This window comes from Aspergillus caelatus, assembly GCF_009193585.1.
Source record: "Aspergillus caelatus strain CBS 763.97 unplaced genomic scaffold BDV27scaffold_39, whole genome shotgun sequence".
In the NCBI taxonomy this organism is placed as follows: Eukaryota; Fungi; Ascomycota; class Eurotiomycetes; order Eurotiales; family Aspergillaceae; genus Aspergillus; species Aspergillus caelatus.
This window is the reverse complement of record NW_022475302.1, coordinates 117,632-133,636: the sequence shown is the minus strand read 5'-3', so window position 1 is coordinate 133,636 and position 16,005 is coordinate 117,632. Positions and strand designations below refer to the sequence as shown.

Genomic DNA, 16,005 nt, shown 5'->3' with positions numbered 1-16,005 from the left:
ACGAAGAGGGAGGAAGTTGTGATGTCTTTTGCTCTTCCTGTTCCCTAACCTTACATACCTCGTCCTGCTATCTGACACGAGTGTAATATAGACTTATGACTTCCTCACGGGATATGCTTCCTTTCTGCTGTAGCTGTGTATATCTCTACTTTTCTTCTCCCCTGTTGACGTAGGAAGGGGTGGTCACAAGAGATAGTGTAGCAAAAATAGATTAGATCAATCATTGATTCCTATCATTAGCCATATAGAAACTCATCATAACAACCAGGTAGCCTATACATTACAGATATATAAATCTATATACACAATCGCCAACCCGTTCAAAAACTCGGATACTGCTGTCCAAACATGTCAAACAGATTATCAAAATTCGCCCCCTGCAACAAATCCACCATATTCAAATCGAAATCCATCATACTATGCGAACCATCCTCTGGAAAGAACAGCCGATCCTCCGAACTCTGTACCGTATCAGGAGACACCAACAATCTATTCCCACCCTGCACCAGTTCCGACGGATTATTCGACATTTGAACATCAGTAGAGTACGACATATTCTGAACACCCAAACCCGGGTCATTAGTATCATCGTCATTATCGCTAGGATGTACCGTTCCATCATGGGTAGTCTCGTAGCGTGAAGACCCTAGTCGAGAAGTCCTCGTTACGGGATGGGAGTTTAGGCGGCGTTTCTTGCGGGTGTCAAAGTCATTATCATCGTCTTCTGATCTGGTTCTTGGTGGGAGGGGCTCGGAGGGTCTGTGTAGGATTGAAACTGTGCTGGCGTGTTGGATGTTTCGGGTTAGGAGGGTTAATGCTCGGTGGCAGTTTTTGGCGGTTTCCCATTGTGGGGACATGAGTTGGAGGAAGTCGAGACATTTGGAGATTTCTCTGATTGGATTTGGTTAGCTTTAGGCTGAGATGGGGTTGGAAGTAGGGGGGGAGGTTACTGTAGTCCTTTTGATAAGACGTATTGTCGAAGCTGACAGGCGAAGGCGAGAACAAGACCTGACATCCACGCGGCGGATAGGAATCCGGGCCAGAACAATGCCTGTTTTGCATCTACTTGGGCTTTGAGTGCGGTGAGAATTTCCCTCGCGGCTCCGATGCAGGTTTGTAGGCCGGAGCAGAATTCGGGGGTTGAGGGGCTTAGGGATAGAGATGGACGGTGGATGAGGAGAATAAGGTGTTGGTAAAGGACGGTGAAAAAGGGTCCGAAGTTGAAGGGTTTATCGGCCATGGCGTCTTGGTCAGTTGGGGGACTTAGGCTTTGGAGATCAATGGAGAGACTGTTCCACCATTTGTGGACGTCGGTGATCAGGAAGAGGACTGAGCTGCGGCGGATGGAACGGACGAGAATGGATTTGTGGAAAAGTTCGAGTGCTCTCCCTGTGAGTGTACCGGATTCAACGTAGCTTGCGAAGGCGATTTCTCTTTTATTTTGGAGTGACTCGGAGCCACTCGGCGTATTGCCATGGGATTCATGGCTAGCAGATTGCTCCACTGGTAGTCGCATTGCATCAGCACTGCTCTCTGGTGCAAAAGATGCTCTATCATCGAGGTCGAAACTAGACAAGCCCATTTTGAGACCGCGTACTCTATGTGATCCGGGGAAATGGATTTCGTCGGCCCCTGGGGCACAGACGTCGATATCGGAATCTTGTATGCCAAGCGGAAGACCAAGAGCCTGGCTCAGATACCGGTCAATAGCGTATGCACACCAGAAAATTCTCTTGCGTAACTGCCGATCATGCGATGAAAGCTCCCTATATCGGAATGGACAGCGGTGGAGACCTGCATGCATCATCGATCGTAGCATGCAACCGCCCACTGTTGATGCCGTTCGAAGCGACATTTTGGTTACCAAGTATAGTTGGGATGCTAGTAGTGCTTGTAGAGACGAGAGATCATTTCTGAAAGTAAGGGAACTGAGCAAGGACTGCATATTGCTCGGTGATTCAATTCGAGACTCTGACGGAAGACGCAGATCAGGCCTCAAATGGCTAGCTAAATTGAACACGCACTGAAAGATCACCGTCCAGCAAATATTTCGGTGATCTGGTGAAGGTAGTATCGAATGGCTTTTGCGGTGATCGGAATAGAGCAGTTCCATTGCTTGCAGAAAGGTTGGCCCGTGCAGAAAGGGAAACAATGGATGCCAAACTTTGAAATATACCATCATGAGTTCTCTTGCGATGTCCAGCGGCGGAGCTTGACCCAGTATAGCCGCCATTGCTGGGTCATATTCCCATTGACAAAAAGGTTGCTCACTTCCCGGCATCGGTGATGCTTTGACGGAGGATGGGGCAGAGCGCTTGTCATGGTGCGAGCCATCACTGCCAACGAGGGTATCCTCTGGCTGCGGAAATTCTTGCCCGGAAGATGCACCTAACGTGGCCAAATTTCTTGAAAAGGCCTGTCGGACCGTATTAATAAAGTAGACACCACTGGAACTCCCGACAAATTGACTCTCTTCGTTGGATTGTGCCGTCAAGGAACCGATTTCTGACGGGCCAGACGTGAGATCCGTGGACTCCATTCTGGCCAAAACATGGTGTTTACCAGACACTGAATGATATGTGTGCCAGAGCTACAATAATATACCGAGAAAGGATGTGTTTATTGTGATCTTTGCATGGACATAAACCCCCATTCAGGGTGAGGGTCGATTTCCATGACTCGAACCCCGGTTTAGTTCCTGCTTTTATGAACCACATCCCAGCTTAGTCAGCTTGACCAATGCAGTCTGGTATAACTAACTCGTGTATAACCAACTCACTAGTATCTCTCGATTCTCTTCTGGCTGGCTGTACTTCATACCTGGCTCTAAAACACTTGATTTGGCATTTGTGTGATATCTTCTGAGTGTATGTATTGTACTTCATTTAGAAGCAGCCTCCGGCAAATTGGTGTATACTGAACCTGGTATCGATGTATGGGCCACTCTGGTGCTATATGCTACAGGAGTATACAACCTTGAAGTTGTTACGCAGTTTAGAGTAAGTAACAAGGAATTGCAAAGGTTGAATGTATTTGGAAAAAAAACTTCTATGAGGTATTTCTCAAAATTGAATGGAGGCAACTTGCAGGAGACCCAACTGCTCCATTATACCAACTGCTCAATTTCCTTATTCACAGCATCCACCACTCCCTGTGTATTCGAGTTGCCTCCAAGATCCGGCGTTAGGATACCAGCAGCGCATACCTTTTCCACGCAGTCCATGAGCTTCTTCGCCGCCTCCTTTTCACCTAACCAGGACAACATCTCTGCAGCGGACCAGAAAGTAGCCACGGGGTTGGCAACACCCTTTCCAGTGATATCGAACGCACTACCGTGGACTGGTTCGAAGATAGAGGGGTTCTTCCGGGTCGGATCCAGGTTACTGGAAGGAGCCACACCGATAGATCCTGCCAACGCTGCCGCCAAGTCAGACAAGATATCCATGTGTAGATTCGTTCCCACGATGGTGTCGATAGACTGGGGCTTCGCCACCATGCGGACTGTCATTGCATCCACCAGCATTTTGTCCCACGTAACATCGGGGAAATCCTGAGCGACTTCCGCTGCGACCTGGTCCCAAAGCACCATGCCGTTCCGCATGGAGTTACTCTTCGTAACCACGGTCAGTAGCTTGCGGGGTCTAGATTGAGCGACTTCAAAGGCAAAGCGCATAATTCTCTCGATTCCGACACGGGTAAACATAGCTACCTCCGTCGCAGCTTCCCACGGCTGACCGACATGACTGCGTCCGCCCTGACCGGAATACTCTCCTTCGGAGTTTTCGCGCACAAGCATCCAGTCAATACCCTCTGTTGCGGTGTTGAGAGGGCATTTGGTGCCGGGGAATGTGCGCACAGGACGGACATTAGCATATAGCTGCAGCGGTCCGCGGAGTGCTAATAAGAGACCCCAAAGGGAGATGTGGTCCGGAACATCTGTCTCGCGGGGGTCAGTATACGGATCCGAGCACAGCGTCTTTGCCGGGAAATTTAGTCCTGACCTGGGGCACCCACGGCACCAAACAGCCCGGCGTCGAACTTGCGCAGCGTGTCTAAACAATCTTCGGACACATATCGACCGTGCTCCTTGTAGTATGCAGTTCCCCATGGAATGTGTGTGAATTCGATATTGAATGTTCCGAGGGTCTTGGCGAGCTTTTCTACCACCTGGATGGCAGCATCGACGACTTCTATGCCTATCCCGTCACCCGGAATGGATGCGATGCGGTAAGAAGGTTTCTGAGAGGACATTTTGTATAATATGCGTGGCTTTAGAGATTTAGTAGAACTTTGCCAGATCAGGGACCCTGCATCTACTATAAATAATGTTTGTATGCTTAATCTTTATGACGTTGGATGAAGCCAAGCATACTTCATCGGTCATGTTCTGGCTGAAGGTTTACCCGTTGCGGAGCAGGGCAGCAACTGCCCCGCGTATCCTCAATCCTCATTGAATATTCATTCCAACAATTCGATTAGGGACTTTGTTGCCACGGTTTGTTCCGCTTTCTATGGGACTGCCTTCATATGCACAATCATCTAGTTACACTGCAATCAAACGCGTGGAATGTTCCGTTCAATCTTAGATCCATGCTTGTGTTACCCAAGGAGTGTAGCTGTAGGAAGCAATCTACGCATTGGATACAGTCTTTTCTTCTGTAGGCCTTGATATGTACGACGTGGCTGTGGATTCAGGAACTGTACACCCCAAGACATGGACATACCATGTTGACCGGGTTCAAATATGTAAATATGTAAGACTATGCCGAGCGTGGCTATGTGCTCATTGCCATTAGGAAAGCTACCTACAGTGATATAGTTTACATGTCATACACACTTTCATATTGCACAGCTCCTCGGGGGCCCAGACAACTCAAGACGATCCGTTACGTACAACAGTACACCCGGGAACCTAGATAGCTTGAGCAACATTACATGGATGATATTATACGTATAACTGCATAGACATCTTCCAAGTTTGATTGAGGAAGCAGCGTCTCAGACTCACGGAAATCCATCATGTGGATATGTCTCTGACACTGGTCCCTTATCACATTTTCCATACCCAGGAAGTATAAAGACTCAACACATACCGCTTAGCAGTCCATAGACAGTTCAGTCACTACAGCATTATCCGTAGGACCCTAACTCCCTTGCCTACGAATCCATCTTCCATAATGAGAGCGACTCTTCCCTTGCTTGCACTGTTCACTGTTCTCCCGGCTGCCCTAGCAGCTGGCAGATGCAGGGAGAGTCTGAACTATTGCGGATCCACCTTGCTCTCGTCGGGTTTGGTTTGCCAATCTCCTGACGCTGTGTCCGCAAAGCTAACCATCCCTTCTAGGATGGACACAGAACGAACTGCTTGCGATTGCTGATGGAGACGCCAACATCGAGAAGGCTCTCTTTTACTGCGAGATGGACGGCATCATCGAATACTCTGGACCTTGTACGGTTTGCCAACGCGCCCCGGAAGGACAGTCTGATGCCTGTGTATGAGACGCTATTTGATAATCTGTGAATGACTGGAGCTGATAAGTGGATTAGGATGAGGGCCAGGCCCATTAATGCGGTGAGCCGTCGAGTCTTAAAGCTTGCAAGCAGATCACTGTCGACTTGAGTACATCGGACCGAGACCGGATATTGTGCGTGTTTTCCAGCAGTAAAGACCAAGGCTGAGCAAAAGTGTCCATGTACTCCTGGCACAGATGTTCCTAAATACCTTTCGCAGACAAGTTTGTAACTAAGGCATTGTACGTAAGCAAGTGATGCATAATTAGTTCTCGTATCTAATAATTATACAAGTAACAAGGTATTGTTGGAAGAAGTATGATAGAACATGTACAAGCTAGTGGAAAGGGCCAACTGATAAATTCAACTCACCCCCGCATTTAGAGCGATAGGAACCGGGGGTTCGACCCGATAAGATAACAGAAGCATAAATTCGAAATCCATCGATTAAAATGCGTAAATCGGAATTCCATCCGACGTATAATGGATCTAACAAGTCGGATGTGGAGCCGACAGCTCGGGTCTCGACGCCGAGAGAAGGTCACTTATAAAGCCGTTGAAAGCGCTTGAATCGCAGGAGATATACCCCAGATTCTCTTATCTTGTACATTGTTTGTTTCCGAAGATGTTACTTAAAATTAGAAAACACCTAAGCACGGCGACTCAGGCCGCCCCAACAGAACCAGAGGGTTCGGCCTCGTTTTTCGAGGCCGCATCATATATCCCACCAGATGCGATCTTCGCTCTTACGGCAGAGTACAATGCTGATACCTTTCCCCAGAAGGTCAATCTTGGCCAGGGAACCTACCGCGACGAGAATGGACAGCCATGGGTCTTGCCGTCTGTTCAAAGGGCTCGCGAGACGCTTCTTTCCCAAGGGTTATACCACGAATATCTGCCGATTCTTGGTCTCCAAACCTTCCGCAATGAAGCCACAAAACTGGCCCTAGGATCGGAAATATATGACAAGAAACAGTCTCAGGTGTGCCCTAATAGTCTCTTACGGATTTTATTTGCTCAATAGAATACCAAAAATTGAATGCTGATAAACAACCAGCTTGCCGTTTGCCAAAGTCTGTCAGGAACTGGCGCTCTCCATCTGGCAGGATTGCTTCTCAGAAGCGTTCGCAGCCCGCTGCCAAAAGTGTACATTCCTTCTCCAACCTGGTCCAACCATGGTCAAGTCTTCTCGTCACTGGGATTCCAGTGTGAAACATTCCAATATTATGATGCAGAGAAGAGAGATATTGATATAGAAGCGTATTACTCTGCGCTGAGAAACGCGGAGCCAAACTCCGTTGTTATTATTCATGCCTGTGCTCACAACCCTACCGGTTGCGACCCAAGCAAAGAGCAATGGAAACAGATTGGTTCGATAATGAAAGAAAGGAAATTGTTCCCGCTATTTGATGCAGCATATTTAGGCTTCAACTCAGGAAATGTCGACAATGATGCGTTTGCTATGCGCTATTTCATCGACGAACTACAAATGGAAGCTGGTGGCTGTCTTTCCTTCGCGAAGAACATGGGACTCTATGGTAGGCAAAAACGGCACCTCCCCAGAGAAGATCGAACCATGACCCCCGTGCTTTGCTAACGCCAAAATTGTAGGTGAGCGTGTGGGCTGCCTTTTCTTCGCAGCCGGAACAGAAAAGGCTGCGACCAACACGCAGTCAGTTCTTGAGATGCTCCAACGCTCCGAAGTGTCAAATCCCCCAGCCTATGGAGCGAAGATAGCAAGTACCATCTTGAGCGACGATGTATTAAAACAGATGTGGTATGCGGATTTGATCACGATGAGCGGACGCATACGTTCCATGAGACAAGCGTTGTATGACGGACTGATTAAAAATGGTACGTTTCTCTCCCCAGAAGAGCGAGTATCCTCCTACTGATACAGTTAATAGGAGCCCCTGGCACATGGGAGCATCTGATTCGCCAATCTGGAATGTTTGGATTCTTAGGACTTTCTCCCGCTGTCGTCCAGAAGCTCAAGGGTGAGTATACTTCTGAAGTCCTTCATTATGTGGCAATTCTAACCTAACCTCTTCCTCGCAGACAAGTATCACATCTATATGGCGAGCAACTCTCGGGTTTCCATTGCTGGACTTAACCCGTCGAATGTTGAATATGTGGCACATTCAATTGCTGAATGTCTAAATGAATCCTAGTGCTCTGTTAGCTATGTGTATAGTCTGCTACTGGCAATGATAGATGAAATATAACGATTCCCGTACCTAGTTCATGACGAAGGTTATATAGTTGTATATCAAACTTTCAAGTCCTTATTCAATGCCTAGTCACATGAACCGAAGCTCTAACCCCTCTCTCTGTTGCGGGGATTGCTTTCTGACACCCTCATGGACAGACACAGACCCTCTCATAGTTACCTACTCGGAAGAATTAAATTCTCCTAAAAGAACCTATCGTCATGGCTAGCTCCAATCTCATACCTAAACCATGGGTACCACGCGATCAACCCCCGGACATTACCCTCATCAACATCAACGTAATCGATGTAGAGGCTGGCCGTGTTATCCCCAGTTGTAGTGTCCACGTGCAAAATGGGGTTATTACACGTATTATGCCAGCATCATCGCTATCCAGAAGCTCAGAAGCGCCGTTCTCTACTGGACCGAGGACAAAAACCAAGTTCATCAACATGCGAAATCAATATCTGTGCCCTGGCTTGATTGATTGTCATGTTCACCTCACGGCCACCCCGGGGAGCACCTCACTCAAGGACATATTCGCCGCTAGCCCTAACACAATCGCATACCGCACCGCTTATGTCGCCCGGAACATGCTCCTTCGAGGCTTCACAACTGCGCGTGATACAGGCGGCGCTGATGCGGCATTACGCGATGCTATCGCAGAGGGATTGCTATCTGGACCGCGCCTCATCATCGCGGGCAAGGCGCTCTCTCAAACCGGCGGCCACGGGGACTTACGAGCTCCTTATCAGGGTGACGAGCATAAATGCTGTGGTGGACACTCACCCGCACTGGCTCGTATCTGTAACGGTGTCCCCGCGTGTTTAGAGGCAGTTCGAGATGAGCTCCGACAAGGGGCGAACTTCATCAAGATAATGTGTGGAGGAGGAGTTGCAACGCCAACTGATGCACTAGATATGCTTCAGTTCACGGCCGATGAGATCCAGGCGATTACAACCACCGCCGCATACTCCAAGACCTACGTTACCGCTCATGCCTATACGGCGCAGGCAATCCGCCATGCGGTCGACAACGGTGTGCGTGGCATTGAGCATGGCAACTTCATTGACGCCGAGACGGCCAGATACTGTAAGGAGAAGGGGGTAGTCTTCACTCCGACACTGATCACGTATCAAGGAATGGCCGAACCCCCCTTTGATAACTTTCTTGACGAGGCCAGTCAAGCGAAGAACCGCGAAGTTCTGGCCAGTGGTCTCAAGGCTCTGGAAATTCTACGCGATGCTGGTATCACAATGTGCTACGGATCTGATCTCCTGGCAGGCCTCCACACGCTACAGAACCGCGAGTTTAGTATTCGCGCAGCCGTTCTCAGTTCGCTAGAGATCCTTCAGTCGGCGACTATCAACGCCGCCAAATTGGTTGGTATGGAAGGGAAACTGGGCTGTATTAAGGAGGGGGCGATTGCGGATTTTCTGATTCTCAATGCCAACCCCCTTGAAAATATTACCGTTCTGGACCATGTAGAAGAGTCCTTAGTGGCCATTGTCAAAGAGGGGCGGATTGTTGCAAGCAAGGTAGCGGAACTATCAGTGGACCCTCTTTACGATCCGTATAGGCTCCCGTCCACCTGAATTATGAGTCTGGGGCCGTGAAGATCGACAACAACCAGCATTCTGCATTCAACCAGTCAGTATTGTTTCCAGAGACAGTCTGCAGAGGGTTGGTTGGTTGGTTGTCCCAAAAGTGGGTTTCTTCAGACCCCGGCATGCACACGAAACTTTGGCCCTTTTCCTACAAATTAGATTGGATTTGTCAGGGCTTTGCTGGCCCAGGGGTTTACGCTTAAGTAGAATCGACACCACACGACATGAATGTAACCACTTCAATCTTCAAGCTTGCTATTACTTATAGAATACTTTAATAGTGTGTTTGCAGATAGTAGCCCTCCGCGAGTCCCCAAAGGACTCTCACTTTCCTTAAGAATTCCAAAAGCGGGGTCCCAGCCATTTGCAGAGGAATAGTTTGATCTACTGCTATGCAGGTATGCGCTGGACACGCATACGTGCACGGATTCGCTCGTAAAGTGTCCGAGATTATCAGGTGCCCCTCTCTCCGCCAGCGACTATTATACACCTGTCTATTGAAATTTATGATCTGAGGTTGCAGATGATCTCGTCATCGCTGTTTCCGACGCTCAACCTGACGTCAGGCTTCTTTAACGATTGTAGGGGGGGAAAAATTATATATATATATATATTAACCCCTTCTATTTTCCCCCTCTCCAATATCTGACCAGAGTTACAAATAACACACGTTCCAAATCAAAGGAACAAGAAAATCCCTCCCAAGATGAAAGCTTTTGTTGGCGATAGCATTAAAATTAGGACCCGGCGTACGTTTCCCTCAATCAATGTAACAATTTGCCCCTTAAACAAGTCTATTGGCAACTAACTGCCCTCTAGACGTAGGTGGCGGAGACCAGGTAGCTGAGATCATCGAAGTTCGAGGCTCCGATGGAGCGCCTCCTTACCTGGTAAGCCGAGAAGATCATATGGATTGGAATAGTTTCGGCAAGAATTATCTAACATGAGTTGCGCTATATAGGTTCGCTTTTCCCGATGGTCATGAGTCGCTGATATTCCCAGGCCCTGACTCTGAAATAATTCCTGGGGGGAGTGGTTAGAGGGGTATAACTTATGGTATGGAGGTGATGTGTGGATGTATCCTTAGATTGGCGAAATGATATACTCTCTTGAGATGGGTTCAATGAGAATCCCCCGTTTGTTTTGGCTTGTTAAAATCTCGTAGTCGGGAATTAGGGCATGTGTATAGCTCCGTGACACTGCTTTGCTCCTATCAATCTATTAATGATCACCTGTAGTAGAAGTCACCCCGATCATTTCTGTGTCTACTGTGTACCAATTCGCTGTCTCAGTCTATCGTCCTGGTATGAGCCATCTTGGCTAAATTGAAATAGGTGGACAGATTCAGGATCCATGAGTTCACCAATAGAAACCGTATTTTCAGGCCTATTTTTGTAATGACACAGTCAATTGGCAGTCTATTATTATATCTCTCCTCTTTATTCTATAATGACAAAAGAGAGAACTGGACTTTATGTATTACCTAACCACTATAAAGTACGGTTCCCAATTCTAACATCTAAACAAGCTAGGCCACACGCAGATAGGCTTGTCTTATGGCAGTACGAAACAATGACCTGAAGTCATTTTCAGCAATTTAGCTGATGAGAACAAGACACACATTCAGTAACCAGCAAAGGATACTTAAAATCCAACTCGAAAACAGACTATCTAGTTCCGTTTGCAATGTCCATGCGCTGCCAGATCACCCAGGCGTTGTTTTGACCCTGATCACTAAGCGCAATAGAGAGTATAGGGCTACTGTAAAAGCACGTGTTCGGGCAAGTGTATTTCCTACTAGACTAAAAGCACAGTTATCAAAAGCATAGCTCTTGTGATGATACATTCTCACTCATGGATGCTCGATGTCTGACACTGGTGGTCCGGATATGTGACTCTGGATGCATTGGACTACATGGTTGATTTCGATCTGAAACGACTGATGGTAAGTAACATGGGCCATGCTTTTACCCCCAGTTATTTCCTGGAAGGTGAGATCGGTTTCTTACTGATCATATTCTTGGATGAGTTCTATAATGGACGGTTCCTTTCAAAAATCAAAGCTAGTTAAGAGAGGTGAGTTCTTCCTGCCTCTGCTAAAGACTTTACAAGAATAGTTTAACCTCTGAGCCATCTGACATGAAGCCCATAGAGCATCTGTATCCAGGACTTGGCTTAGAATTAGGGTATCTGGGATCAGAGAGCAAATGATACATCCTTGTAGGTTGTGCATATGCAAGTATCCTATGAGACGGACCAATGGGAGTTGTCATGCTGTCTTATTGGAGTGTTCTAGATTGACCTAGACGAAGGCAGATAGTACGCCGAATGGGTATATACATATACGCCACAATAATACCTGGATAGGTAGTCATAATTCATCCAAGATAAGTGTGTTACTCATGTAGGGAAGATTGACAGCAAACGGTGTTCCTGAAAGTGTCCTAAGCATTCATGAGACCCTTGCACCACTGAGTCTTGTGCAACTGGACCCTACAAAATGAAGGCATTATATCAAATTTGGCCAGCCAACCCCATGATACAGTATGATTCCGTAGAATGCATGCTCACCTCCGTGGCATTGGGAATAAATATCACCCCACCATGACTAGGACCACACATCCTTGCAGCTTTAGTGTCTGACTACTTACCCCTCCAACTTGTCGAGTTGGGTAAACGACTGGCTGGCGCCTCCTATGCAGGGATATCGCTTCTCCTCATATCACACGCTATTTTCCCCCACACCAAGCGGCTATTTTAATCAACCATTTCGCATTTTAACCAGACGCGCTGGATTCTGACTGTCCCCTAAACTCGTAACTCTTTCTTTTCTTTTCTTTTCTTTTCTTTTCTTTCTTTCTTTCTTTCTTTCTTTTTTATTTATTTATTTTTTTTTATTTATACATCAAAATGCGTCCAAAGGACCGTAGCGAATTTAGCGTCGCCATTATCTGCGCACTTCCAGTGGAGGCGGATGCCGTGATAGGGTTGTTCGATGAATTCTATGATCGATACGGTGACCAGTACGGCAAACATCCCAGGGATGCCAACACCTATACAGTGGGAAGAATAGGGACACACAATGTTGTCCTATGCCATTTGCCCGAAATGGGGAAAGTAAGTGCATCGAGTGTGGCGGCAAATATGAAGTTCAGCTACACTGAAGTCAGTCTGGCGTTGGTTGTTGGGGTCTGTGGGGGAGTCCCTCTGCTGCCGTCCAGCAAGACTCCGATTTTCCTAGGCGATGTCATTATCAGCAATGCGGTTGTCCGATATGATTATGGCAGACAATACCCAGATGGGTTTAAGAGAAGGGAAGGCCTCACATATACCCTGGGAAGGCCAAACCTAGAAATCCGGACTCTGCTTAGCCGATTGGAAACAAGCATGGCACGCAGCGACTTGCAGAATGACATTTCTCAGTGCCTTGAGGTGCTGCAACGATCAGACTCATGTTGGCAATATCCAGGCAATGCATGCGACGTTCTCTTTGACGGTTCTTATCACCACAAGCACCATCGACTGGCTGCTTCTGTGGAATGCCTGTGTTTCAATAGTGAATCCCCTGATCGGATATGTCAGGAGGCTCAGAAGAGCAGTTGCGATAGCCTAGAGTGTGACGAGAACCGCATTATCCGTCGTCGATCTGATACAACCAGGGCATCAATCCACATCGGAACAATTGCCTCTGGTGACATGGTCATGAAGTCTGGAGAGCATCGTGACAAGCTGGCAAAGGATGATGACGTTGCTGGCTTCGACATGGAAGGGGCAGGAGTTTGGGATGAACTGCCATGCATCATTATCAAGGGTGTATGTGACTATGCAGATAGCCACAAGGATAAGAAGTGGCAAGCATATGCCGCAGCAACTGGCGCATCAAGTGCAAAAGCTTTCTTGCGGTATTGGAGTCCTGCCTCCAGAGAAGGTCAGCCAACTATGTTTGATCCGGGCTTTTACATTCTGCTAAGCATAGTGAAGTGTAGGTGTTAAACCAAAGAACTCTCACTGGATGATTCCTTTTGACAGAAATTTACAATTTGTTGGGCGTCAGAATGAGATTGCAGAGCTAGAAAAGTTGATCTTTGAAAGGCAAGGCCCTGGCAAGATCGCTATTAGCGGACTGGGAGGGGTTGGAAAGACTCATGTTGCATTGGAGCTAGCTTATCGTGTTCGAGAAAGAGATCCTGAGTGCTCCGTTTTCTGGATCCCATGCACTAGCCCTGAAATCATTGAGCAGACGTATATGAACATCACTCAGATGCTTGGGATGCAAGATGTTAAGCCGGCAGAAGCAAAAGAGCAAGTCAAGGATTATCTTAGTCATAAGAGCGCTCTTAAATGGCTTCTTATCTTTGACAACGCAGATGATATGGATATGTGGACCAAGAGCAGCAATCGTGCTCCAGCACTGAAGGACCTTATGCCTCGAACTGAGCAAGGTCGAATCATCTTTACTACTCGCAATAGACAGCTGGCTGTAAAGCTAGCCCCCACTGAAATCTCGATCTCCAAGGTAGACGAAGAGACTGGTATAAAGATGCTACAAATGGCATTGCCTGGGGAAGACTTGTCCGATGACCGCGGAATCGCCGTTGCCCTTTTGAGTCAGCTGACCTTCCTGCCCTTAGCAATCATGCAAGCGGCAGCATTCATCAAGGAGAACAGCATCAGCCTCGGTGACTATCTAACTCTGCTACAGGAGCAGGAACCAGAGGTGGTTGAGCTCCTGAGTGAGGATTTTGAGACAGAAGGGCGTTATCAGGATGTTCCAAACCCAGTAGCAACTACCTGGTTAGTCTCATTTCAACAAATCCAACAGATCGATCAACTGGCTGCTGAATATCTCTCATTCATGGCTTGCGTCAACCCACGAAATATACCACAGTCCCTTCTGCCACCAGCAAAGTCCAAGATAAAAATGGTCAAGGCTCTAGGGCTTCTCAGTGCCTATTCATTTATTTCTGACCAAGCTAAGAATAACCCTCTTAACCTTCATCGACTTGTATATCTAGCGACTCGCAGCTGGATGAGGAGAAACCAACAATTCAACCTATTTATACGCAAAACAGCAGAAAGACTAACCGAAGCTTTCCCCAACAATGACCACACTAATAGGAATCTGTGGCGGATATATTTACCCCATGCATTATCTTTGCTAGAAGAGGATGAGTTTAAACGTCAACAAGAACAATACATTGACTTGCTCAAAAATGTTGGGGAATGTCTGGTTAGTGATGGGAGATACAATGAGGCAGAATCGTTGCTTTGCGACGCCGGGAACATAGAGCAGAAGCGAAATGGCGAAGCACACCCTTCAACTCTCACCAGCATGAGCAAATTGGCATCAGTATACATTGGCCAAGGTCGATTCACAGAAGCGGAAACGCTCAATGTTCAAGTGTTAGAGACCAGAAACCAGATACTAGGTCCAGAAAACCCTGAGACTCTGATGACAATGGGCGATCTCGCAAGAGTGTACTACGAGAAAGGACACTACAAGCAAGCAGAAACACTCAGACTGCAGGCCCTGAAAGTCATGAGAGAGGTACTAGGTCCAGAGCACCCTGATACTCTGTCTAGTATGGCACACCTACGAAATATCTACCACATCCAAGGAAAGTTAAAACAGGCAGAAGAGCTCAGTCTACAGGTCTTAGAGCACCGGAAGAAAGTGCTAGGCCCTGAGCATCCATCAACCTTGGTCAGTGTAACAAATCTGGCATCTGTGTACCGATCCCAAGGCCGATACAAGAAGGCAGAAGAGCTTCATTTACAGGTAATAGAGAAAAAGAAGAACATGCTAGGTTCTGAGCATCCATTCACGCTGAGCAGTATGTTCAACCTGGCCGCAGTGTATCGGAATCAAGGTCGATTAGAAAAAACAGAAGAGCTGGAGAGACAGGTAGTAGAGATTCGGAAGCGAGCGTTGGGCCCAGAGCATCCTCGGACTTTACTCAGTATGGCCAACCTGGCATTGACTTACTGGCAGCAAGCAAAATTGCAGCAAGCAGAAGAGCTTGGGGTACATGTGCTCGAAGCTAGAAAGCGAGTGCTAGGATCGGAGCATCCCTCTACTCTGACCGGTATACATAACCTGGCATTGACGTATTTCAGTCAAGCAAAGTGGCAACAGGCAGAAGAATTGAGAACGCAGGTGCTAGAGTGCCAGAAGAAGATCCTAGGGCCAGAGGATCCCATCACCATAACCAGCATGGTGAATCTTGCTTACATCTGGTACTGCAAAGGTAGAAAAAATGATTCGATTAGCTTAATGACTAAGTGCGTCCGCCTTCGTGAGAAATGTCTGGGTCCCAAACATCCTGACACATTGGACGCGAAGGAGGTGCTCGGACAATGGGAAGAAGAAGAAGAAGAAGAAGAAGTTGATGATGATGATGATGATGATGATGATGATGATGGTGATGGTGAAGACTGGTGTCAAGTTTCCAATGAATCTCCACAAACGTCAAAACAAGTGGAAAACAATTCATCAGATAAAGACCTAACTGTGGTGTTGCCGGCCGGCGCCCTTAGCTGTCGAAACAATAGACGAGCTGACGCCAAATCCGAAGGCTAGAAAGAACCGAAGAGAACTGAGCTTTAAATGACGAATGGAGACATGCTCCAGAGCCGATAGAGTTTGTTACAATGAGGTTATTATATTTAAATCGGAT

At 47.3% G+C, this 16,005-nt stretch overlaps 5 protein-coding genes across 5 annotated transcripts; 4 read left to right on the top strand and 1 right to left on the bottom strand.

Annotated features, from left to right (window-relative positions):
• Window positions 1-320: 320 nt before the first annotated feature.
• Window positions 321-4,384, bottom strand: BDV27DRAFT_142995 (transcription factor; the record flags this gene model as incomplete). The annotated part of the gene is made up of 6 exons (XM_032070028.1): window positions 321-891; window positions 951-1,531; window positions 1,598-2,540; window positions 3,117-3,936; window positions 4,002-4,239; window positions 4,373-4,384. 6 exons carry the CDS (start codon window positions 4,382-4,384, stop codon window positions 321-323), a joined length of 3,165 nt encoding a protein of 1,054 aa, XP_031930309.1.
• Window positions 4,385-5,177: 793 nt separating this feature from the next.
• On the top strand, window positions 5,178-5,568 carry BDV27DRAFT_155197 (uncharacterized protein; the record flags this gene model as incomplete). Its single annotated transcript, XM_032072099.1, has 3 exons — window positions 5,178-5,289; window positions 5,345-5,493; window positions 5,548-5,568. 3 exons carry the CDS (start codon window positions 5,178-5,180, stop codon window positions 5,566-5,568), a joined length of 282 nt encoding a protein of 93 aa, XP_031930308.1.
• Window positions 5,569-6,136: 568 nt separating this feature from the next.
• On the top strand, window positions 6,137-7,682 carry BDV27DRAFT_155196 (putative aspartate aminotransferase; the record flags this gene model as incomplete). The annotated part of the gene is made up of 5 exons (XM_032072098.1): window positions 6,137-6,493; window positions 6,569-7,049; window positions 7,123-7,365; window positions 7,419-7,508; window positions 7,570-7,682. The coding sequence occupies 5 exons, from the start codon at window positions 6,137-6,139 to the stop codon at window positions 7,680-7,682; spliced, it is 1,284 nt and encodes a 427-aa protein (XP_031930307.1).
• A 214-nt stretch (window positions 7,683-7,896) lies between these two features.
• BDV27DRAFT_169948 (imidazolonepropionase) lies at window positions 7,897-9,361 on the top strand. The gene has a single exon (XM_032075165.1). It carries the CDS (start codon window positions 7,943-7,945, stop codon window positions 9,314-9,316), a length of 1,374 nt encoding a protein of 457 aa, XP_031930306.1. The 5' UTR covers window positions 7,897-7,942; the 3' UTR covers window positions 9,317-9,361.
• Window positions 9,362-12,238: 2,877 nt separating this feature from the next.
• On the top strand, window positions 12,239-15,908 carry BDV27DRAFT_155194 (uncharacterized protein; the record flags this gene model as incomplete). Its single annotated transcript, XM_032072097.1, has 2 exons — window positions 12,239-13,256; window positions 13,315-15,908. 2 exons carry the CDS (start codon window positions 12,239-12,241, stop codon window positions 15,906-15,908), a joined length of 3,612 nt encoding a protein of 1,203 aa, XP_031930305.1.
• Between the last annotated feature and the right edge of the window lie 97 nt (window positions 15,909-16,005).

Coding starts and splice junctions, on each gene's coding strand:
- BDV27DRAFT_169948 (XM_032075165.1), top strand. CDS start 7,943: ATGGCTAGCTCCAATCTCATACCTAAACCATGGGTACCACGCGATCAA.